At 45.2% G+C, this 23939-nt stretch overlaps 2 protein-coding genes across 9 annotated transcripts; both read left to right on the top strand.

The window, feature by feature from the left end:
- Positions 1–4802: 4802 nt before the first annotated feature.
- LOC112879038 (protein NRT1/ PTR FAMILY 7.2-like) lies at positions 4803–8207 on the top strand. Its single transcript, XM_025943360.1, has 4 exons — positions 4803–4949; positions 5130–5322; positions 6082–6299; positions 6499–8207. The coding sequence occupies exons 1-4, from the start codon at positions 4947–4949 to the stop codon at positions 7936–7938; spliced, it is 1854 nt and encodes a 617-aa protein (XP_025799145.1). The 5' UTR covers positions 4803–4946; the 3' UTR covers positions 7939–8207.
- A 2119-nt stretch (positions 8208–10326) lies between these two features.
- On the top strand, positions 10327–23880 carry LOC112887135 (protein PHOTOPERIOD-INDEPENDENT EARLY FLOWERING 1). 8 transcript variants are annotated; one of them, XR_003227507.1, is made up of 22 exons: positions 10328–10684; positions 12121–12292; positions 12538–12618; positions 12744–12851; positions 12936–13016; positions 13124–13212; positions 13312–13454; positions 13535–13584; positions 13851–13986; positions 14081–14164; positions 14270–14424; positions 14539–14577; positions 15328–15369; positions 15552–15620; positions 16610–16669; positions 16745–19892; positions 20058–20122; positions 20206–20276; positions 20509–21223; positions 21684–22177; positions 22351–22989; positions 23109–23880. XR_003227507.1 is itself a non-coding variant. In XM_025953231.1 (21 exons), the coding sequence occupies exons 2-21, from the start codon at positions 12233–12235 to the stop codon at positions 22769–22771; spliced, it is 6111 nt and encodes a 2036-aa protein (XP_025809016.1). In that variant the 5' UTR covers positions 10327–10684; positions 12151–12232. The 8 variants fall into 8 exon arrangements, 6 of the variants coding, with proteins under 6 accessions (XP_025809016.1, XP_025809037.1, XP_025809061.1 ...); XR_003227505.1 differs by having other exon boundaries at positions 22351–23004; XM_025953231.1 differs by lacking the exon at positions 23109–23880 and having other exon boundaries at positions 10327–10684; positions 12151–12292; positions 22351–22771.
- The last annotated feature ends 59 nt before the right edge of the window (positions 23881–23939 follow it).

Genomic DNA, 23939 nt, shown 5'->3' with positions numbered 1-23939 from the left:
CGGAACCTGAAATAGTTCGCCCAACGCCTCCGTGTCGGGGCACAACAACCGCATGCACAGGCGGCGCCCGCCCGGCTCGGGCTCGTCGCAGTCGCGCGCACGGCACACGGGTCGCCAGCTGCCTATCCAGTGGCTGTGGCTGTGCGCTTGCATGCAGCGTGCGGTGCTCGCCCGCGTCTGCTGGCAATCTCCCGGGTCCCGCCGGAGTGGTGGGGGACGCATGACCGGCCGAGGCGCCGATCGGGTGGTCGACGCCGACGTCGTCGTCGGAACCGGTCGCGGTCGATGGGGCCGCCCGCCCGGCCTGGCGATCGCGAGCGGAGAAGTGGGGCGTGACGGGGCGGGATGGCGGGCACGCGTGCGAGCGATAAGCCAACCACAGGGCGCGCGCGTACGCCCTGATATTCCCCTCCACTTATACGCGTGCCGCGCGCGCTGGCGAACAGAGGGAGCAGAACGGAGGACGCTCCCCGCCCGTCCCGGCAGATCGCGGGGGCGAAACGATACGGGTGCCGATCGACGTGGGCGGCCGCCGGCCGGCGTTCGCCACGCGGTGCTCCTGTACGTCCATGGCGAACTCGGCGTCCAAAGATGGGAAGCAGACGACGACGACGGGATTCGGGATTAGGGATGAGTCTGGGCTGCTGCTTTTGGCCTAACAAGAAAGGCAGAAACGCTCGGCCGGCTTAGTTGGCGTTCGATCACCAGCAATTCTCAGCGCGTGTGCAGTGCATGTATCTGAGGATACATACTAGAGTACGTTTTCACATTGGATGATCTGCAGATTTGGTTTTAAAATTCGTCAAAGGTGGCGGGGGATTGGAGTAGTGTCCTCCCGGTAAGCTTTGCTTGATGTGCACTTCACGGTGGCCTTTAGGACTCCAAATGGTCGCCGGGTTATTAGTCATTGCCAACGTGCTGCAATCGTATCGTAGTGTGTCCGGGTGAGAAGCTCAGAACGTGCAGCTCGTCAGAGGGCGCCCCGCGGAAAGCAGGCGTCGTCGCTCGACGCCATTGGGCCGCGGCAAAAGCGTGCTCCTACTTGCTCTTTTCTGTTGCGGGTTCACTAGCTATAGCCCTGTCTGCTCCCCGCCGGTTACTTTTGGGAAATCAGCTATGCTGCTTGCTTGATATGTAAAGTAAAAGGTAGAACAGTAGATGGAGAGGTTTTGTCAGATTGTAATCGCCTGCGGCCATTGCAGCGCAAAGTAGCAACCTGCACTGACGACACAAAAGATGGCCGTGTGCCGGGCTGGGCACAAGGAGCAAGCACTAACAAGCGGATGCAGACCTAAGGCAAATCCGGCTCCGCCCAAGTCTAGGGCTGGGCTCGGGCAGATCGTAAGCCCTAGCCTGAATCAACAGGGCACTAGTAGTTCGTGCAGCTACTGCTGGTATACGCTGCCGCGGCTGGAGCTCCAGGGAGAGGGGCAATCAGTCGATCCGTTCGGCTATGGGCTATGCTTTGGCTTTGCTGATTGCTGAAAACAGCTGAGACCTCCCTTGAGCGCCGCAAGTGGACATTGGACACCGCGAGAAGACAGGACGGGGATTTGACAGCCCGCGGCGACTAACACCCAGATCATAGAGGCGCCACATCAAAGCTGACGGACCCCCGCGGCCCGCGCGCGCGTGTACGCGATTGCCAACCTGATCGCAGCCAAACAGTGGCCAACGGTGAGCTGTAAAACACGCGGGCGCTCTGAGCCACAGAGCCCGCGGCCAGTCCCCGCACTGCTCACTGACACCGAGATCGGCGGGGCCAGCGCAGGCCGGAGCGCCACCGGCGAATTCGCTGCCGCCGTGCGCTCGCGGCGAGAGCGACGAGTGCGCGGGGGGCTCAGGGACCGGCGGTAAAACCCGGTGGCGCATCGGCAGCCACTGCCGCCGGTCCACCGGTGTCGACGCAACCTCCGACAGCGAGCGGCCGAGCGGCGCGCCCGCGCCCTCGTCCACAGAAACTTTACCTGTAGGTGGCGGTAAACGCGCCGCTCCCTGTTGATCTACAGTCCTGAATCAAATCCTCGATCCCCTGCGACCGATGCTTAGCCTGCGCCTGTCACGCCATGCATGTACCTGGATAATCTCTGATTCTGACTGATCCTGCGCCACCTGAATAGATTCAGATATATATATGTATGTACATATATATATCCAAAGCATGAGGCCACCACCATTCCCAGATCAGTATCAGGTGCTTGAATAATTGTTATCCGGAGGAGATGCGCTTCAATAATTCAGTAACATTGGTCGAGGTCAGCTGCTGCTGCCACTGCATAATTGAGGGACGAGAACAAATAAAATTGAACCCTTAATTTTAGAAGAGATAAAACAATTAACTAAAGGTAAAAGAGAAATAATTGGGTATAGTATCTCGGTTTTACCACGCCCCGTCTATACAAGAAAAATACCTACTACATCTGTTCACCAAATACATGCCCAGGAAACACCCACGGCTTGCCAAACTTTGTTAGCTATATGCTTCACATTGCATACAGTCGTTTTCTTGCCAAACTAGGCCACAGTGTGGCGCATGATTTGTTTGCCATACAATTTGTTGCTGCCACGCTTTGCCTAACCTTTGCACACAACCATCTGATTTTGTACGTCTTTGACGACCATAATGTCACATACATAATTTCATGTACATCTTTTAAAACACATGTCACATGCATCTTAGCAAACATTCCGCCGCGCCTACAACTTTCAAAACAAATGTCATGTACGTCTAAAAAATATAACGTACGTAAGTCATGATTCTAATGCATATCATTTCAACTAGTATTAAATATTATAGGCTGACCTAGTAGTATATTGTATTTCTAAAGTCTATTATTTAAAGAAGTATTAAATAAATTGTAATAAGGTGTCCATTCATGGGCCTACCTCATATTGTACAGTACTTTGAAAAATCTATTAATTCAACTAGTACTAAATATTATCAGCCTACCTCGGAGTACACTATATTTCTAAAGTCTATTATTTCAACTAGTGTGGCCACTGAAATGCGGGTCGCCTCCCTCATATTATACTCTGTTCTTAAAGTTTATTAGTTTAATTATTAGTGTTAAATAAATTGTAATAGGCCCTTGGAAAGTTTGTTATATGTCACAAAACTACAGCCTACATCATATTTCATAATATCTCAGCGCAATTCCTCCGAATGACTAGCAAGACAATTAATCGTCGAATGAGTTGAGCCCATGTCAATGGGCACAAAACATGCATGCGGTTTCTAATGTTTCTAAGAACTTAATGTCTCTTATCCACGATACTGCTTTATTCTATCTCTTAGAACCATATATATGTGCATTATCATGATTTGTCTTGATAAGTTATGTTTATTGCTTATTTGCATTTGTCACTTCCGCAAAACAAACTGACCCCTATCATGAATGTATGTTACACATGTATAACCAACTCTCATGTCCAACAATTAGTTACATTTTTCCATTACATGTCATGTCAGGACACTGTTATTAAAATGTACAACCCATTCACATTTCAGGTACTATCACTAAATTGTGTCATAAAACATCATGCACACTAGTCATGTTATGAAAGTTTGAAATGGTGAGCATCCACGATAGAGCTGCATATAGCTTGTTTTGTTTGTTTTTGCAAGTTTGTCACGCATACAATGTTAGGTGTATAACGTTAAGGTTACCTACAGCTTCACTCGCAAAAAAAAAAAGGTTACCTACAGTTTTCCCATGTTTGTCATATGACTTGTCACACACCCGTCGCATCAGATGATCAGCTCAAGTTAGTTCAGCTCGATTTAATAGGTGATGGATAATTAGGCTACATTAGGTTAGTTAGATCTAATAGGTAGTTTTTTCCCTATTTATCCCATTTCTTAAAATAAAAAATATAAAAATTGTAACAGTTACGTTCAAAGAGTTAGAGCAATTCCTTTTGTTACCTTTTTTAATACTTTTTTCAATCGTGTCAACTTCAGATTTTCTAAATAGATGATCCACATCGTATTGTGACTTATTCTCTCGTTGCAGAATCGCGCATTGGAGCCGATTCTTTGTGCAGCAGCTTGGCCCGTCTGTCATCACTATATCCTGTACCAAAATACATTCGGTTTACACGGGCAACGTAAACTTTTTGGGCATGGCAAAACACGGCCGAATGCACAGTAGAATGCCACTCCTGCAGCAGTCCTGATGTAGGCTTGCAGAGCGAGCAACAAGGCACGTCTTTGACGCGCGCTTCTTGCCACGTTTCGCGGCAGAAGCGATTCTAAGAAGGAATCACGGCTGTCACTCGGCTAAACGCAGACCGGTAGCGCTACTAAAAAAAAGTTTATTCGGTCAATACTGCCGGTACCGGCAAGCGACAAGCCCACGGCCAGTACGAGAGTTACTGAAACAGAACATGTTTGCCCGCGCCACCATCCCAAATTCAACCAGAGAGGTTGAGTAAAGCGTGCCGGGATTTACCAAGAACGGGCCGAGTCCCTTGCGTGACAGAGCGGGGCTCCGCGCGGACGGGGCAAAAAAACACCCCCCGAAAAGATGGAAGGGGAGAAATAGAAAAAAAAGATAGTAGCAGGGGCGGCGACGGTCACCGCTGATCGCGACGCCACCTTGTGGTGCATCTACCTAAGATACCTGCACGAGTGACATCACGTGAGTAAGACTTACACTCGCCCCAGCCAGCCTCTTTTCTTTTTTGCTTCTTTTTTGTTTCTGCACGTTAAGCTGTAAGCCACGCTGCCCGGCGGCCCCGGCCCTTTCCGAGCTCTATAAATCGCACCAACCCCCTCTCCCTCGCTCTACCACCATCAGGTCCATCCATCGCCATCCTCTTCCTCTCGCCCGGCAGGCCTCCTCACACAAGCAGCTAGCTAGCTTGCTGCCTCGGCTTCTCGCGCTGCGTGCACACGTCGGTAGAGGCGATCGACTAGCTTGCTCGTGAGTGAGAGGAGGGGAGAAATGGTTAGTGCGAATACACTCTCTGGATCGTTCTTGATGCAGCCATCATGCATGCTGCTTAATTTTCAGCTGTTCTTTTTTTTTCTTCATGAAGTTCTCTTAATAGATGATGGGCATGTGTGTGTATGAGCTTTAGAGTGAGACACTGGCAGTAACTAACAGTATCTAGCTCGATTCTTGCAGTCTGCCATTAACGACGGGGGCATGAAGATGACGGTGATCCTCGTGGAAGACGAGGAGACAACGATGGCCGCGCCGGCGCCGATGCCATCCACCAAGTGCTGCGAGTATACCCTCGACGGCTCCGTCGACATCAAGGGCCACCCCGCCGTGAAGGGGAAATCGGGAGGATGGCTCGCCGGCGGCCTCATCCTCGGTATGTATAATAATTCTGCTGCTCAACCCTTCCTGCCCTTCTTGCTTTCTTACTAAAAATTTGAAATAAAATCCGCTGTTAATTATCACCTACTAGCTAGCAGCACGCGACAAATTCATTTCTAGCAACAGGGAAACAAAAGGAGAAAACTTTTTACGCTGTGGCCTTTCGGCCGGTTAACTCTTGCAACACACATGAATGCACGATCATCGATCGAGTTGCTCTGAAGTGCCGCTGCCCGAAGTGGCGGTGGGGCGCCAGGTCTTTCCTATGCGGGATCCTGCATGCTGCTGAGCTAGCGTGAGGTGACATCGGCCATGCACCGCAGCGCTCGGAACCGGGGGGCTCCCGGCCACGGGGAGGCTGCTTGCACGCATTACTCATGCCACATCAGGATCCCATTAGGGGATGGAGGTCCATGATCCACCAGCTGCCAGCCGATCTGCGTGCCCTGTCGTGATGTGTGGCTGCCGCGCGCAGGCCCAAGGCCGGCCGGCCACCGGAACGGCTAAAGCGACGCGCTCCCCGGCTGGCTGTTCGCCCGGTTCCGCATTGCTTTCGATCGGAGCCCCCCGAAAGCCGAGCCTCCCCATACTGTTTGCGTGCTTGTCGAGCACCTTTTTGCCGGTACTGTGTGTGTGCGGGCGTACGTCGACGTCTGTCGATTGGCAAACGGACCTAATTGGCACGTCGTACGACTTGGTTAGTGGGGATCGATCGAATCGACTGTTGCTGACGGTGGTGTGTTTGTGGCTGCAGTGAACCAGGGCCTGGCGACGCTGGCCTTCTTCGGCGTGAACGTGAACCTGGTGCTGTTCCTGACGCGAGTGCTGGGGCAGAGCAACGGCGACGCCGCCAACAACGTCAGCAAGTGGACGGGCACCGTGTACATGTTCTCCCTCATCGGCGCCTTCCTCAGCGACTCCTTCTGGGGGCGCTACAAGACCTGCGCCATCTTCCAGGCCATCTTCGTGCTCGTAAGTAGTCGCACAGTGAACAGTTAGTTGCTGATGTGTACGTGCAAGCAGACACATGCTCTGTGTACGCTCGTAGCACAGTATCGATTTCGTCCCCATGGAAAGCTATTCGATCCGATCGAAGTGGATCGCCGCCATGTTGTACTGTACGTACGTGGATCGATCCAAGATTACAGGGCTGACCACGCTGCTGGTGCAGGGCCTGGCGCTGCTGTCGGTGTCGTCGCGCCTCTACCTGATCAGGCCGGAGGGGTGCGGGATGGAGCAGGCGCCGTGCGGCGAGCACTCCGGCAAGGAGCTGGGGATCTTCTACATCGCGCTGTACATGATCGCCTTCGGCAACGGCGGGTACCAGCCCAACATCGCCACCTTCGGCGCCGACCAGTTCGACGAGGAGGACCCCGCCGAGGCACACTCCAAGGTCTCCTTCTTCAGCTACTTCTACCTCGCCCTCAACCTCGGCTCGCTCTTCTCCAACACCTTCCTCAGCTACCTCGAGGACGAGGGCAGGTGGGCGCTGGGGTTCTGGGCATCCACCGCGGCCGCCGCCACCGCGCTGCTGCTCTTCCTCAGCGGGACGCTCCGGTACCGCTACTTCCAGCCCGGCGGGAACCCGATCGGCAGGGTCTGCCAGGTCGCCTTCGCCGCCTGCAGGAACTGGAAAGCCGGCGCGTCGGCCGGCGTGGTGGTCACCCTGTACGAGGACGACGAGAAGGCGGATGCCGGTGGCAGGAAGCTCCTGCACACACAGGGCTTCAGTTTCTTGGACCGCGCGGCGCACGTGGACGCGGACACCAAGCTCGGCGCGCGCGACCCCTGGAAGCTGTGCACGGTGACGCAGGTGGAGGAGGTCAAGAGCATCCTGCGGCTCCTCCCCATCTGGCTCTGCACCATCCTCTACTCTGTCGTCTTCACCCAGATGGCCTCGCTCTTTGTCGTGCAGGGCGCCGCGATGCGCCGCACCACCCCGTTCGCCGGCTTCTCCGTCCCGCCCTCCAGCATGTCGGCCTTCGACATCCTCGCCGTCGCTACCACCATCTTCCTGTACCGCCGCGCCATCTGCCCGTTCCTGGCGAGGCTCACCGGGCGCCCGGCCGGCCCCACCGAGCTGCAGAGGATGGGCCTCGGCCTGGTCGTCGGCGCCCTGGCCATGGCCACGGCCGGGACGGTCGAGCACTTCAGGAAGGCCGGGGCCACCACGGCGATGAGCAGCGACCTGCACATCATGTGGCAGGTGCCGCAGTACGCGCTGATCGGCGTGTCGGAGGTGATGATGTACGTCGGGCAGCTCGAGTTCTTCAACGGCCAGATGCCCGACGGGCTCAAGAGTTTCGGGAGCGCGTTCTGCATGATGTCCATGTCGCTCGGCAACTACTTCAGTGACGTCATCGTGAGCGCGGTGACCAGGGTCACCACGACGCGCGGGCGGCCAGGGTGGATCCCGGGAGACCTGAACCAGGGACACCTCGACAGGTTCTACTTCCTGCTCGCCATGCTGGCCGTCGCGGACTTCGCGGTGTACCTCGTGTGCGCGAGCCGCTACGGGAGCGGCAAGGTGGACGGGAGGAGCAGCGACGACGAGGAGGAGGAGGGGACGGCAGGTCAGGTGGCATCCCCCGGTGGCGAACGCATGGCATGACTGCCTTGGGCGCGTGTCGCGCGTCGTTCTTGAGATGGAGACCGGACTCTTGAGGGGAACCGGCCGGTTTAAGCACCACGAGTCTTTCATTGATGATAGGACAAGCATGGGGAGGGGATCCTGATACGACTAAAGAATAAGAACCAGCAGCAGTTTAGATACAAGCATGTTGTTGTGCCGTGTATAACGTATGCCTTGATTGTTGTTCGCATTTTTTGGCAAATGTAACAAGAGACCACGACTGTTACTGACCAGTCCTGTTATTTCCACCATTGCTTCATCTACTGAAAGAATGATTGACTGAAAATATAAGCATCTATGATATGTTTCACAACAATGAATCTAACCAATTGATTCCGCACATATTTGACAGCTCGTCCACTACGAGACTATCCAACACCTCTGCCTCTTAACTCTACTAATCGGGCATCCTTCACCACATGCGCCTTGCCAATCATCATTCACCTTTAGTGCCGAGCTTGAACCCAAGAATCTTAACCCCCTCGACTCTAACTCTAACCCAAACACCTTGTCTTCGCCAGAGTGCACTCGAGAAGACAATCAGGGCCACGTTGTAGGGCGTGGAGAGGAGAAAAGGAAAAACTTCAAGGCCATGGCAAAAGGGACAAACATCTTAACATTGTATCGTATATATATTTGTTTTATTTTCACTATGCGGTGGTAGTTGTACTTGAAATTCTAGATCATAAAATTGGGTGTAGTATGATGAAAGGATCTTGCAAATTAATATAAGGGTACATGATGTGGTTGAGCTGTTTATATTGTACCATTCAATCATGAGCAGGAAGTATCAGAATGGTCCCATGCAAATGCACATAATCTTGGAAGTAAGGTTTACATACACAACTCATACCTTCTTTCATATCTATTGTGAAAAGTACTAGGCAACAATATCCATGGCAAACATGGGAAACCAAAACTATAAACAAGATACGTACAAAGTCCTACAGAACAAATCATAAGCTACATTTTAACGCGTTCCAAACTTTAATACGATTTTTGGAGTTTCATTTTGCAAGCATTTAAGATTTAGGACTAGACTTTTGAACCTCAAGACAGTCTATTGGCATGTCAAATGTCAAAGCCATATTTATGAGTTTGAAGCAATTTTACAAATGACACCAAGTTTTAGAATGTGGTTTATAATTTTCAAAAATGTTTCATTAAAATAATGTCCACAACTGACTCAGAATTCATGGTGAATAAGGTTAGTAGATGAAAGTAGAATTTTTCCCTAGAGAAGAAGTTTCTCTTTCCTTTCTATGAGGAAAAGTAAAAAGACACTCGAGTTATATTTGCTAGTTCACGAACATGTATTCCTGCACAGACTAATAATTTTATGAGATATAAGTATTATAGATTGATTAAAACTTAGGGCTTATAGCCAATAACCAAAATTGTTTATCTTTCACTCTTTCTCATTACTAAATGTACAATGTACATATATATACATACTCATCTTTATTGAATTGTGGTAGTTAGTAATTAATCTATATACTTTTCATCCACATCCATAGTTTTTCCCCACTCTACGTCACACCTGCATATGTATTTGATAGTTTTTTAAATGAACCTTTAATGTGAGCTACGCATTTAACATGAAAAATCCACGTTCGCAAATCGCATCGCTTCCTCTATACATGTATACACAATTTATATATTAGCGCACATCGTTTAAACTATTATTTTTATATAACAATGAAGGAAATGCTCCAAAAAGACCAATGAAATAAATAGCTAGGCAAATCATATAAATGTGCACTTGAAGATATTTTCATAATAATATATGTAATTAATTTAAATTCAAATTTAGATGCCACTTAGGTTGTTTTTAAAATAGCATACATGTTTAATTTAGATGCAAATTAGGGTGTACTTTTCTGTAATTGAATAGGTGGGAAATTTAAATAAAAATTAAGAGTTATTTCAGGATATTTTTTGTAAGGACAGAAACGCATGATTTAAATATAGATGCATGGAGTTACTTTAGATTATTTTTATAGTAGCAGAGGTGTGTGCTTTTTAGAAAAGATGATTGCTATAATGATATTATGATTAGAGTCTAAAAAATTGGTGCCTTATATTTGTGATTTTTATTTTTTTCTAGCGTATCCCACGAGGAATTAGTTAGTAACGGTAGGATATAAGATTTTTTCATATGTTTTTGAGGATAATAAGATTTCTTCATATTATACGAGGCGGGCCTGGTCTGGGCCCAGTATCGGGCGCCGATGCTCACTAGTCCGGCCCGTTAGTCTACCCACGTAATACCCGGCCCATCCGCCCAGGTCCAGAGCCCAATCTCCCATCCTCCCGATGCGTCCTGCGACTCTGCGCCCCCCGACGGCCGTCCGCCCGTCGCGTCGCTTCGATGCCCCCCTCGCAGTCGCGACTCGCCTCCTCCTCCCCGTTCCCCATTCATCCTAAAGGCCTAAACCCTAGCCTCGCTGCTCCCGCGCTCCGGCCGCCGGTGCGTCCCCTTCTTCGCCGGACGCCGGCGCCGGTGCAAGGACCCGCCGCCGCCAGCGCATCCCGTCCAGGGCTGCACGGCCACCTGCGTCCTGTGGGCTGTGCGCCCCCAACGCGAGTTCGACGCCGACCAGCGCCAGGTCGACGCCGTCTGCCCGTCACCACGGGTGGCAGCGCCGCCGGACGGCGCCCTCCAGTGCGGCAGCGCGTGCTGCTCCGGTCTCGCGGCTCCCAGATCCCGCCGCGGCACCCGCAGGTTGGTACTTTGACTGTGGCATAGTTTAATTTCAACCTAGCTGGACTCTTAGACTTGCATGCTCGCGCCATTTCTGAGGCCGCCGCCGCTGGACGCCACTGTCATAGCGTGGGATCCGATCCATCTTGTGTTGGATGCTTCTTGTTTGTTGCTAGGACCCCTAGCTTCCTTGGACGGATTGCTCGTTTTGTTATGCAGAATTTCTTTACCTTTATTGCGGCGATCCTTGAACCAATTTTTATATTTTTCTCCTCTCCAATCCATCCACACTGTTGTGTAGGTGATTTGGTTTATTTTCCGAGCTTTTGAGGCTTCAAGAGAACCTCCACGCCTAGTCAGCCGCTAGCTGTATACTGGGGCTTCTGCCAGCAGTTATTTATCGGCACTGCTCTGCCTGGGGGCTTTAGCCATTTTCAGTGGAGTTTGTGTTGTTAGTGATTAGGGACTTGCGGTGTTTGGGTTTTGAGGTTCCATTGCGTGTAGTTGTATGTTACGAGGCAATGCCGTATGGATTTGTAGTTTGAACAATGCCAATGTGGCTATTCTGCATGATCCTAGGGCTAACATGATGTCAGTACCTTATACTTCTGTCACTTGAGTGGGAAATTTATCATATCTGAGAGGCCCTGAAGTCTGAATGGTGTTGTACCTTTTATACATATCATTGGGATATTAATTGATTTCATCAAAGTCGTCGCCGGCCTGTATTAGCTCAATGCATGATTCATTAGCTCAGTTAGTGTCATGATATGGGGATATTGTGTCATGGCTCTGTCAGTTGGCATGGAGTGTTAGTTCTGTAGCCAAGCTTTGAAATAGTATTTATCTGCAACTTCACGAATTACTTGATTAGATAGCTATGGCATGGATTTAGTGCTACTCGGAACTAGAGGAAATGTTACTCTGCTACGTAGCTGTGGGTTTTCTTTTAGCTGTTTCCATGATTGAAATACGAAAAAACAGGCGTCGCAAGCGTGTGTCTGACCACGAGTTTTAGGTTGATTGTCGGATGAGTTGTTCTTCTTTTGCCTTTCAGTGTATAGGTCCACCTCCTCCATTTTCTTATTATTCTAGCTGTTGACTGTGCTCTTGGTCTTATTTAGTGAATCAGAATGCCAAATAGCTACAGAACGTAGTTAATCCAGGAACTAGTCCTAAAAGTGTGGTACGAATGGCTTTGATGTTCATGTGAATTCCTGTATGTTAGCTGATAATTCTTGAAAAAATCGTCACAAAGGATCAAATGGGGAGTGTGAAAAGTCATCTTTTTTTTTGTCATGCTTTAATATTAAGACCTATTGGTGTTTCAGAAATATGCACCACTATTGCTTGGAGTTCTGCTTTCCCTGCAGCAATAAAAAAATCATCATACTGCATCATCTGCATTTCGCCACATTTGCAGCATTTTTCTTGTTATTCACTACAAATCACTACAGTTTCACAGGTACTAACTAATTCGGTGACAGTTACTGTACTGTTGGTGTGCCAGTCCCAGTTTGCTGCACATGCCCTATGATATGAGATAGTCTTGTGAAAGAGATTGGAAAGATGGCATCGAAAGGTCCCCGGTCAAAGCTAGACCATGAGACAAGAGCTAGGCGTCAGAAGGTTAGTTCACAGAATTGATAGTTCATGAATTTATCGTGTCGTCTCTCTTCATTTCCTGCACAGGTTTACTTGGCATATTATACTTAAACCTTTATACTGCCATTTTTTTATGGTGTCATGGCCCTAATGGGGGAAGTGTTGTTCTTTATACATTTTCTGTCATTGTTTAATGTCAGTAAATTCTATACTCAGTTTACCTTTTGGTTTTGATTACATTACCTGAAACTATGATCTCATTGGTACAGGCTCTTGAACACCCAAGGGAGCCTCGACGGCCAAAAGTTCACTGGGACCATGTTCTTGCTGAGATGGTGTGGCTGGCAAAGGTTGCTTGCTATCATTTTATGTTTCAAATTGCAATCCTTCTACCTCATTGAGGAAAAGCGCTTTGGTTTATCATGAAATTGTAACTATAATTTTTTGGGGGCATGCTTAAATTTGTATGTTGCAGGAGTTTGATTCTGAAAGAAAATGGAAGTTTTCTATGGCAAAAAAGATTGCTCAAAGAGCCAACAAGAGCATAGTTGACCAAGCAACAAAGGGGGAGCGAAAACAGAAGGTTTGGCTCATCTGTGTTATATATCTCATCTATGAAATATTAGCTATATCTATTTTCTCAGTTTGGTGATTTTTTTTCTTACAGGAGGAGGAACATAGAATGAGAAAAGTCGCCGTTAATATTTCTAAGGATGTGAAGAAGTTCTGGATAAAAATAGAAAAGCTGGCAAGTTCATTTATTCTTTTTAATGTCATCTATTACTGTAAAACATGCTTTAGGATATTCCTTTTTCGAAGAAATTTAGCTATATTGTTTTGGTTTGAGGAAAGCAGGTTGTCTATAAGCATCAACTGGAGCTTGAGGAGAGGAAGAAAAAGGCCCTTGATAAACAGCTTGATTTCCTTTTAGGTCAAACTGAAAGGTATGTCAGTTTCACTTTTGTTCATTTGACATGTAGAAGTTTTTAATTCCTATCTGTATATTGATGTCCTGTCCTGTTCCTTGATACGATTTTCACCAGGTATTCGACAATGTTGGCGGAAAACCTTGTGGACATGCCCTATCCCCAGAAACTGGAAAACGGAACTTTGCAGACAAATCAATCATCTCATCCTGAGGAAGTAGCAGAAGAGAATGTAAATGCAGCAATAACTGATGATCCTGGTTTGTAGCTTAACGATGTACTTTGCATCTCAAAGATCTTTTTTTTTCTTTTTCTTGGTTTAAATGGTTTCTGTTTGCAGATAATATGGAAGTGGACGATGATTATGAGAGCTCCTTGGATGAAGAGCCTGTAAGCCATTTCAGTTACCTGGTTCAGTTTTTTCTTTTATTGAAAGTATAATTGTAGGGAATACTATGTATCAAGGCATGTTATTATATTCTGTTAGTGTGAGAATTCATTATATTGAATAGATTTTAACATTGCCTACCCCAACTTGCTTGGGACAAAAGGCTAAGTTGTAGTTGTTGAATAGATTTTAACATTCTGTTAGGTGCATGTACAAGAATGACACTTTGTTGCATATGAATCACACTTTGTATGTGTGAATGCTGCAGGAAGATGATGAGCACACAATTGATGAGGATGAAGCTCATATTACCGAAGCTGAGCGCAATGAAGAATTAGCTGCTTTACAGGCAGAAGGAGACCTACCACTGGATGATATTCTCAAGATGTATACAGAAACCAAAGGTGATCTCCGACAACAGTTCTCTTTTACCCACTTCCATACATAGAAGGGAACAGTTCTACGCACTACTTGACATCCAATTGATAATTTGATCAGTCAAATATTTCTCAGTTAGCAGGGAAAGCAGCCCAGACAGCAAAGACACATTAAGTAACTTAGGCTCGAAGAATTTGATTGTAGGTGAGATAGTGTAGAGACCCTCATGCATTAGTAAGATGATTTGCTTAGACTCCTGGATCACATTTCTTTTGATTGATGCAGATTTTTTTTTATTTGCCTTTTCAGATTCTTTGAACCAGGCTAATGGCTACGATCATGAAGAATCATATGACGATGGCAACTCGTCAAGTGACGATGGCAACTCTTCAAGTGACGATGGCAATTCTTCTGAGGAAGACGACGACGACCAATCTTATGCTGATTTTGTTAAGAAGAATCATGTACACTTCTGCATCTTATTTGTGCCCGTGTTGGGTTTATTCTTTATTCAATTTTTTGGATCCTGGACATAGAATTTTCTCTAACTATACCACCTTACTTTCTTAACCTTTCAGGGAAAAAGTAATGGCAATATCTCTTCTATCGATGAGCAGGCATGTTCTAATCATCTATATTGTTGTTTTATAGTTTCTTTCTCGTTCATCTTAATGTTATATATTTTCTTCCCAATCACTGCCTGATGATGAGCTCCCTGTTAATAATTCTTATGTGTGGTAAATGGGAGTAACTAGTAAGTGGTCTTTTGGAATCAGTTGCCTAAGTGGTATGAAACTGAGTTTTAACAGTAGCTATGCATGGACTACCCATGTATCTGCCCAACTTAGCTTCTTATCGAAGAGTGGAAAAAGAGTACCCCTATTTCATTTAGATATCGAATCAAGAAAACAGTGCCCCTATTTCATGAAATCTCCAGCTATTCAACCTCTACTGACAGCTTCAAAAACTATGTGGAAGAGTGGAAAAGATAGCAATAACTAGTACATTCTTGATTACTGAATGTGCATATTTAAGCTACAATTCCTAGTAAAATATAGATACAACCATGCACGTACCACTTATACATTGTGGCATGGAGGAGTAATTGGAAATATTAAGAAGGTCACAAGATTTTCAAACAAATTATTTCGGCAATGTCGATGTTGACTGATTTGCTCAATTATTTTCCACTAACTGTACCTGGGTGTCTGGCATCAGCTTTGGCTTCGTCATGGGTAGCAAAGCTAGATCAAGTGGTCTGTTTTTTAGGTGAACTAGATGAATGTTGGCCAAAAGCATAGTTTTTGGTTTTCCTATTTGTGGACTGTATGGTTGTGTGGTTAATATAACTGAGATTCTTTTTTCAGGAGGATGAAGACTATGTTGCTTCTGATGAAGATGAAGGAAAGGTAGCATATCCATAGTGAACTTGTTTCCTCATCTCTCTCTTGTTTCCTCTAATAGTTTTGCCATTACATCATACGACCTGGATGTGAGTTTATATTTGAAAATCAGGAAAACGTAGTTCATCCATTAGTAAAGTTGTCGTGTATGTCCCATGATTCATAATATTTGGTCATCTCTTTGACAGGATGATGAAGCAACTTTGTCTGAGGAGGAGGAGCTGGCAAAGAAAGAAGTTCCTGATCATCTAGACGAGGTGATTTCAGCCATCAATATGTAATATCATTGAATTGTTTGCATTGTCATGCATAGTTCCTTTTTTATTGCAACGAGCATAAACTTGGCAGCACACTAGTTCCTGGAGATTCATTTGTTAGCATTATCATATGCAATTATGCAAGGCTATCAATTTCCATATTCCAGAAGTTTGGATGTTTAATTTTGGATCTGAACTCTAAATCTGTAGTGCTGTGTATATCAACTATCTAGATATGAAATTAGTGAAAATTTTTGTTTGGGCACCTTGGTCAATGATCATACAAGTTTTGTTTCACATTTAATGTACAAAGATTCCTTTCGTTAGACGAATGCCACTTAAAAGTGCACAGTTTTGAGAAGGAATCTGACTCATACTTTAAATGCGACTGTGTATATATTAGAGATGCATCCATTTGTGGACTTTTTAGGAAAGTGCCCTTAGATTCTTGCAGCCATTAGGGACTCTGAGTAATGCTACTGGCCTTCTATACCTTTTGTCAGAATCTTTGCTCTCCCTCCCTCTCACAAACACACACACACATGCATGTACGGAGGGAGGGAGGGAGACGCACACAGTGAACTGGCATTTGACATTAAACCTTAATTCTAGGGTTTGCGATTTGACTGGTGAACAGAAACTAGCCAATTGAATGGGAGAACGTACAACTAACTGCAAAGGATATAGTGTCTATATTTAAATTAGGAGGATCACAATATATTATATTTTCAATAGAACAATGCCTAAAGGCCAAAATGCACAGTATATTAGTTTATGCAGAAGGGCCTGATGGCCAACATTGCTCCATCCAAAATTTTATGTAGCCAAGTCCTTTTTGTGATTTAAGGGTTTCGGAGGTTGGAATTGGACTAGGGCCATTTTTTGGTTATTAGTTCCTTATAAGCTCCCAATTTACTAGCTTTGCAATGACAGAGGTCCCACTAGGGTTCTGCTAACTATGGTTTGGTGGTCATATTTCCTTTATGCAGATTAAGTTATTGCAAAAGGAGAGTGAGATACCACTAGAAGAACTTGCGATGTACCAGAAGGTATACTTCGATTTTCCCACTTGCTTTCTTGACAATTCACTATGATCCATTTGTAATACCTTCTTTTATATTTAGGATGGCTATGCAGATCATGAAACAACGGAGTTGGAGAATTCACCCTGTCTTGTTGAAGAGACTAATACTGATATGTCTTTGGATAACCAATCTGCGAACATTTTAGAAGTGAACAGTGATACATTTGTGGATCACCTATCCATGGATGTGCTGAAAACTGAACATAATGTGAGTGCTAATTCTCTGCAATCAGAAATAGCACCAGAGCCTTGTGCACAACAAAATTTTGTGGAAGAGAACAATCTCACTGATGTTAACATGGTTAATGAAGATGAAAGTGATGATGTAATTGCTGACGCTGCAGCTGCTGCCAGATCAGCACAACCAACTGGTAACACCTTCATGACAACCAAAGTGCGCACAAAATTCCCATTCCTTCTTAAGCACTCGCTTCGAGAATACCAGCATATAGGGTTGGATTGGTTGGTTGCTATGTATGAGAAGAGGCTTAATGGAATTCTAGCAGATGAAATGGGTTTAGGCAAGACAATCATGACTATCTCCTTGCTTGCACACCTTGCGTGTGAGAAGGGAATATGGGGTCCTCATCTTATTGTTGTACCGACTAGTGTTATGCTAAATTGGGAGACAGAATTTCTCAAGTGGTGTCCTGCTTTTAAAATATTGACTTACTTCGGAAGTGCAAAGGAGAGAAAGCAAAAGCGTCAGGGCTGGATGAAACCAAATTACTTCCACGTTTGCATCACAACATACAGGCTTGTCATCCAGGACTCTAAAGTGTTTAAGCGAAAAAAGTGGAAATATCTTATTCTTGATGAGGCTCATCTGATAAAGAACTGGAAATCACAGCGATGGCAGACTTTACTTAATTTTAATTCGAAGCGACGCATTCTTTTGACTGGAACGCCATTGCAAAATGACCTTATGGAACTTTGGTCCCTGATGCATTTTCTGATGCCTCATGTATTTCAGTCTCATCAGGAGTTCAAAGATTGGTTCTGCAATCCAATTTCAGGTATGGTGGAGGGCCAAGATAAAGTAAATAAAGAAGTTATAGATCGATTGCACAATGTCCTTCGTCCATTTATACTGCGGCGTCTGAAAAGAGATGTTGAGAAACAGTTACCTAAGAAGCATGAGCATGTCATATATTGCCGACTTTCAAGAAGGCAAAGGAACTTGTATGAAGATTTTATTGCTAGCTCAGAGACACAAGCAACACTAGCAAGTGGGAATTATTTTGGCATGATAAGTATCATTATGCAACTTAGAAAGGTCTGTAACCATCCAGATCTTTTTGAAGGTCGCCCAATAATAAGCTCATTTGACATGCCTGGGATTAACATGCATCTGAGCTATTCAGTATGCATGCTCCTTGATAAGACTCCATTTTCTCAGGTTGACCTATCTGAAATGAATTTTCTGTTTACTCAAAATGAATTTAGCATGAGTTCCTGGGAATCTGACGAGGTGGTTGCTGCTTTTCCTCCGGGTATTACCTCCCGGGACTCTGATCTGGATGTTTCTTGCTCTAATAAGGATCATCAGGGAAGTAATGTAATGAATATTTTTGAAGATATTCAGAAAGCCCTACAGGAGGAGAGAATAAAGGAATCTAGAGAAAGGGCAGCTTCCATTGCATGGTGGAATAGGGTACGGTGTCAAAAGAGGCCTGTCTATGGCACAAACATGAGAGAAGTTTTGACTGTAAAGCATCCTGTATCTGATATTCTCGAGAAGAGGAACAACCCTTTGTGCCACATGGATTATTCATCGAGCCTTGCAGATCTTGTTCTTCCATCTGTGGGACGCTTTCAGAAAATGCTTGATATTGTTGAATCATTTACATTTGCCATTCCTGCTGCTCGAGCTCCTCCTCCTGTTTGCTGGTGCAGCAAAGGAAAGTCTCCTGTTTTTATTGATCCGGTGTACAGAGAAAAATGCATGAATGAGTTTTCCCCCATTCTGTCTCCTATAAGGTCTGCTATTGTTCGGCGTCAGGTTTACTTTCCTGATAGGCGTTTGATCCAGTTTGATTGTGGCAAGTTGCAGGAACTTGCTATTCTGCTGAGGCGTTTGAAGTCAGAAGGGCACAGGGCCTTGATATTTACTCAGATGACTAAGATGCTTGATGTCTTGGAAGAGTTCATAAATTTATATGGATATACATATTTACGTTTAGATGGTTCTACACCGCCAGAAGAAAGGCAGACCCTGATGCAGAGGTTCAACACAAATCCGAAGTTTTTCCTTTTTATTCTATCTACTCGTAGTGGTGGTGTGGGAATCAACCTAGTAGGTGCAGACACTGTCATATTCTATGACAGTGACTGGAACCCTGCAATGGACCAACAGGCACAGGACAGATGTCACAGGATTGGTCAGACTCGTGAAGTTCACATATATAGACTCATTAGTGAAAGTACTATAGAGGAGAACATTCTGAAGAAAGCGAATCAGAAACGAGCTCTTGATGATCTAGTGATACAGCGAGGTAGCTACAATACAGAGTTCTTCAAGAAGCTTGATCCTATGGAGTTTTTTTCCGGCCACACTCTTCGTGTGGAAGACCAGCAGAAGGACTGCTCTGCAAGTGCTGGATCTTCAAATGATTTGGATGTGGCGTTGTCAAATGCAGATGTTGAAGCGGCTATTAGACAAGCAGAAGATGAAGCTGACTATATGGCTCTTAAGAAGCTGGAGCAGGAAGAAGCCGTGGACAATCAGGAGTTCAGTGAGGAGGTTGCTGGTAGACCAGAGGATGATGAATTGGTAAATGAGGAGGATGTAAAACCCGACGAACAAATTAACGAAGAACACAGATATAACTCTTCGGATGTGGAGAAGGAGAAGAATGTTGCTTTGCCCATCAATCAATTAAACAAAGAAAAGGCTCTTACATTGGCTGTTGGTGATGAAGATACAGACATGCTTGCTGATGTGAAACAGATGGCTGCCGCCGCAGCTGCTGCAGGACAAGCAAGTTCGTCCTTTGAAAACCAGCTCCGGCCAATTGATAGATATGCAATGCGCTTTATGGAACTCTGGGATCCAGTAATTGACAAAGCTGCTATAAATCATCAAGTAAATGTTGAGGAGGAAGAATGGGAGCTCGATCGTATTGAAAAACTCAAAGAGGATTTAGAAGCAGAAATCGATGAAGATCAGGAACCACTTTCTTATGAATGTAAGTAATTTTATGCCAATGTTAATGTCCTTTTTGCTACTTTGGAAGAGTTTGTTCAGTGTCACACTTGCATTTTCTGCATTTTAGCTGAGTGAGTGTCCACATAAACATATGTCTATCTTTCCTTTTTTATGCTTTAGTATATTAACATAATCTCAATTGCAGCATGGGATCTTGATTTTGCTACAACAGCCTATCGCCAACATGTTGAGGCTTTAACTCAAAAGCAGGTCGTTTAGACTTACTAACTTGTATTCTTATGCGCCTCTCTTGAAGCATAATGCCTGCTAGTCTGACATGGTGTAAATTGCAGTTGCTGGAAGAACAGGAAAGACAGGCTCGGGAAGCAGCAAAAGAATTGGAGGAGATGAATGATAATATGAGGTAGTGAATGGATTTTTTTTCTTTTGGACAATTCTAGTTAATGTATACACACTACTATACTTTTTTTTTGTTCTCGGTTGCACTTCACTTCTGTGTCAATTTGCAGTATTAGCACGTTATGTACCCACTTATTATTTGAAATGGATCTTTCTCTGGCTGTTGACATTTTTTTCTTAGGCTATAACTTCCCTCTGATACACTATTGACTATTCATTTTCACATCCTTCTGCAGCAGTCACCGTAGAAAGTCAAAAAAGAACAAAAAGAAGACAGGCAAGTTCAAATCCTTGAAAAGAGGGCGTTTATCGTCTGAGTCAGAAGTCATACTGGAGGAAACCTCTATAGATACAATGAGCATTGATGACAATGCACCCTCACCTGAGCTTATAAGTGATGACTCGCCACGCCATTATTCTAACAAGCGTAAGAAGATTATGTCTGCTACTGAGGAAGAAAATGCTAGCAGCAGAAGTTTGAAGAAGTTCAAGAAATTCACTAAATCAAGTTGTATCTCAGAAGCCTTGTCACCTAGGCACTTGAGGGAAGAGCTTAATGATTCAGATCCAAAATCATCATCTAGAACTAAGAGTGATGGCAGAATCTCCATCCCTTGCATGCCAGTAAAACGTGTTATTTTAATAAAGCCTGAGAGACTAAAAAAGAAGGGATTATGGTCTCGCGATTGTACTTCAGACTCATGGACATCTGAGGAAGATGCAGTTCTTTGTGGAACTGTACATGAGTATGGTCCTCTTTGGGAACTGGCAAGTGATTTTCTTCATTCCTTACCAGGTGGGGCTTTTTATAGGGGAAGATATCGTCATCCTGTGCATTGCTGTGAGAGATACCGAGAACTATTCTGCAAACATGCAATGCCAGCAGCAGATAATTCTAACAATGAAAAGGTTCCTTCTGGGACTGGAAAGGCTATACTGAGAGTATCTGAGGTGAGTTGATATCATGTCTGAGCACATTTTGCCAAGGATTAACTTTATTATATTTCTTAAAATAGTTCTAAGAACAAGTGAACATTCCAGACATAATTTGTATTATCCATAGAAACCCTCTGTTGAAGTAACTTGAAGTAGAATTTCTTGATCTTTGGCTTCTAAATTGGCCAGTTTGTCAGAAAAATGACTCATGACATACTAGTAAGCATAACTGGTATGTGGTAAGCACCAACAACTAGTAAGCATAGACAATTTCTTTGAATTGTCTATATGGCCAATTATCATCCAGCATAGCTTGAATCCATGCAGGCAGAACATGTGTACTTCTGCGTTCCTTGCTTAATCCAGGTCTTAGCCTGTTAAAGTGCATTTTGAGCAAGTTTTAGGCACAATCAACTGCTCACATAAAACTTAGTAGCTGTGTTGCAAATTGCTGATTTATTATGTCTTTTTTCAGGATCAAGCTCAGATGTTGGTGAATGTGACCAGTGAACTTCCTAACAATGAATTGCTTCTCCAAAAACACTTCATGGCTGTACTTTCGTCTGTCTGGAGATCAAAATGTTGGCGTGATCCCCGCCGTGTTACGAGTACTTACTCTAGTGCACTACATATGTTTTCTCCTGCGAAAAAGCCTGGTGGATCAAGTGAGAACTGGCCCATGGTAAATTTTAGACCAGGCGCCAATCTAGTGAGGACAGCCCTTGCAGATGCTCAGGCTCAATCTACACGAATGGCGATTCCGCCACCGATGAGAAATCAGGAATACCACCGGAATTATTTAGAATTAGAGTTGGATTTCTTGACAGATCAACATCGTTATAATGAGGACTTCCCATCTGTAGTGAATGTGTCCATACTAGAACCAGAGCCAGTCAAACAGGCTGCGGAACCAGTGGAACAATCATTATTGTCTGGGCTTTCTTGTAGACAAGCTGAGAACCGATTCAGGTTAGCGTTGTACAAGGCTGCATGCTTTGCTGTTGTAGTGATGGTGGCCAATACCATACTTATTTTTTATTTGAGATATAAAAGTGATTATTTGAATTCTTGAATTTTTCTAATATTTAGTCCACCTCTGGTACCTGAACTAATGCTTTTGCAATTTACATTCTTGTTTGCAGGATAGCATCAGAAGCTTGTTACGAAGGTGAAGGTTCTCATTGGGCATCATCAGCTTTCCATATAAATGATGCCACCCGGCACAAATCTGGTCCAAAGACCATAGGAAAGCACAAAGCAGCATCAGAATGTGGAAGACCTCCCAAATCCAAAATCCAGAAGATTACTGAATCACATCAGGAAGTGCCAATTGCCTCGAGTCATTTTCACCGGATGCCTGGTCAATTATTGCCAGATGCAGCTGACTTCAACATTAGCGAGTCCCTATCTGACTTTGGTATCAGCGATTCTGAATTCAACTACTCTGAGGATCTGTGGCAAGAGGTTGACTACCTCGAGTTCCTCCCGGACCAGGATGACTCTGTTCTCCTTCCTGGTATTGAGGAGTTAGAGCCTCTTTCAGATTTCACAGACATCGGATGAACATAGATGAGCAAAATTGTTCCTGATGGCATGTCCCTCCTATCAAGAGGAGAGAAGATTGCCTCTGGCAGGAGCCCAAGGATATAGATCGATTGCTCAGCCGAGCACAGATGTGCTGCAAGCTTGATCATGGTTGGCTGGAGCAAAGCTGTTGGCTTGGTGAGGTCACATTGATCCGACAAGCTTGGGGGATGGGTTTGCACTAATGGCGGCATTGGGTAATTTCCATACATGTATGTATATTGCTAGTCTAGAATCTTAGATGTAGAAATGTCTCCCTCATTTGTGTTTGAGGGCAGACCTTGTAACTCGACCACATGGAAATTTTGTTGAGCAGGTACAGACAGAGAAGGGGAAAGAGGAGGCCCTCGGCATCACCCATTCGTTGCTGTTTCTCATGTTTTGATCATTCTCTATTTTATTCAGGGCTGGTTTCCATCTCTATATCAGAAATGTATGATGTGTCAATGTAGCTGCAAAAGAATGATCAGAGTCAATTGCAGCTTATGTGAAGAGGAATGCTGGCTCTTGGTCAGAACCAATGTAGCTACAGAAGAATGATTAGAGCCAATGCAGCTGCAAACGAATGAGCAATGCTTGGATCAATATCATCATAAACTGGTCTTCCAGTTCACATGAGGATTGCAGTTTCTGGTTTAATAGCGATTCTGAAGGCATTTTTTCTTTTTTACTTCGAAGGCTGGTTCATTGGAGGTAAGAGGACCATAGGTATACATGCATATAAATTGATGCTAATGGTCACATTGTGGACTTGTGGCCCTGTGGACTGTTTCTCGGTTGTCACGCCAGTCAACGGCCTTCGCTTTCGCTGTATGAGGTGACTGGTGATGAGGGGGCTTGGAGAACCGCTGGATGCTGCTATAAGCCTGGAACTCTGCAACTTAATGTGCACGATTCCATATTGATCTGGAGTTGCATCACTGCAAAGCAACGCCGAGATGATTGAGGTTTACTGTTTTGCTCAAAACTAGTTCTGACTTCCGAGCTTGTATTCAGTCTTAGCCTCTTAGGACCTGCAAGGACATACGACCTTTGTCCATATGCTGACCTATTTGATCTATGCTGAGGATTGAGCATTTTTTGCTTCAGAATTATAGTTTCCGCAATAACTATGCATCAGCAAACAGAAAACAAGTTCTGCAAAGCA

Source organism: Panicum hallii, chromosome 1, assembly GCF_002211085.1.
Source record: "Panicum hallii strain FIL2 chromosome 1, PHallii_v3.1, whole genome shotgun sequence".
NCBI classification, from domain to species: Eukaryota; Viridiplantae; Streptophyta; class Magnoliopsida; order Poales; family Poaceae; genus Panicum; species Panicum hallii.
Note: the sequence above shows the minus strand (reverse complement) of the source record. Positions and strands in the feature narration are given on the sequence as shown.

Coding starts and splice junctions, on each gene's coding strand:
- LOC112879038 (XM_025943360.1), top strand. Junction 5,323..6,081: donor CGCCGGCGGCCTCATCCTCG/GTATGTATAATA, acceptor TTGTGGCTGCAG/TGAACCAGGGCCTGGCGACG. Junction 6,300..6,498: donor TCCAGGCCATCTTCGTGCTC/GTAAGTAGTCGC, acceptor CTGCTGGTGCAG/GGCCTGGCGCTGCTGTCGGT.
- LOC112887135 (XM_025953239.1), top strand. CDS start 12,233: ATGGCATCGAAAGGTCCCCGGTCAAAGCTAGACCATGAGACAAGAGCT. Junction 12,619..12,743: donor AGATGGTGTGGCTGGCAAAG/GTTGCTTGCTAT, acceptor TGTATGTTGCAG/GAGTTTGATTCTGAAAGAAA. Junction 20,123..20,205: donor AGGCTTTAACTCAAAAGCAG/GTCGTTTAGACT, acceptor TGTAAATTGCAG/TTGCTGGAAGAACAGGAAAG.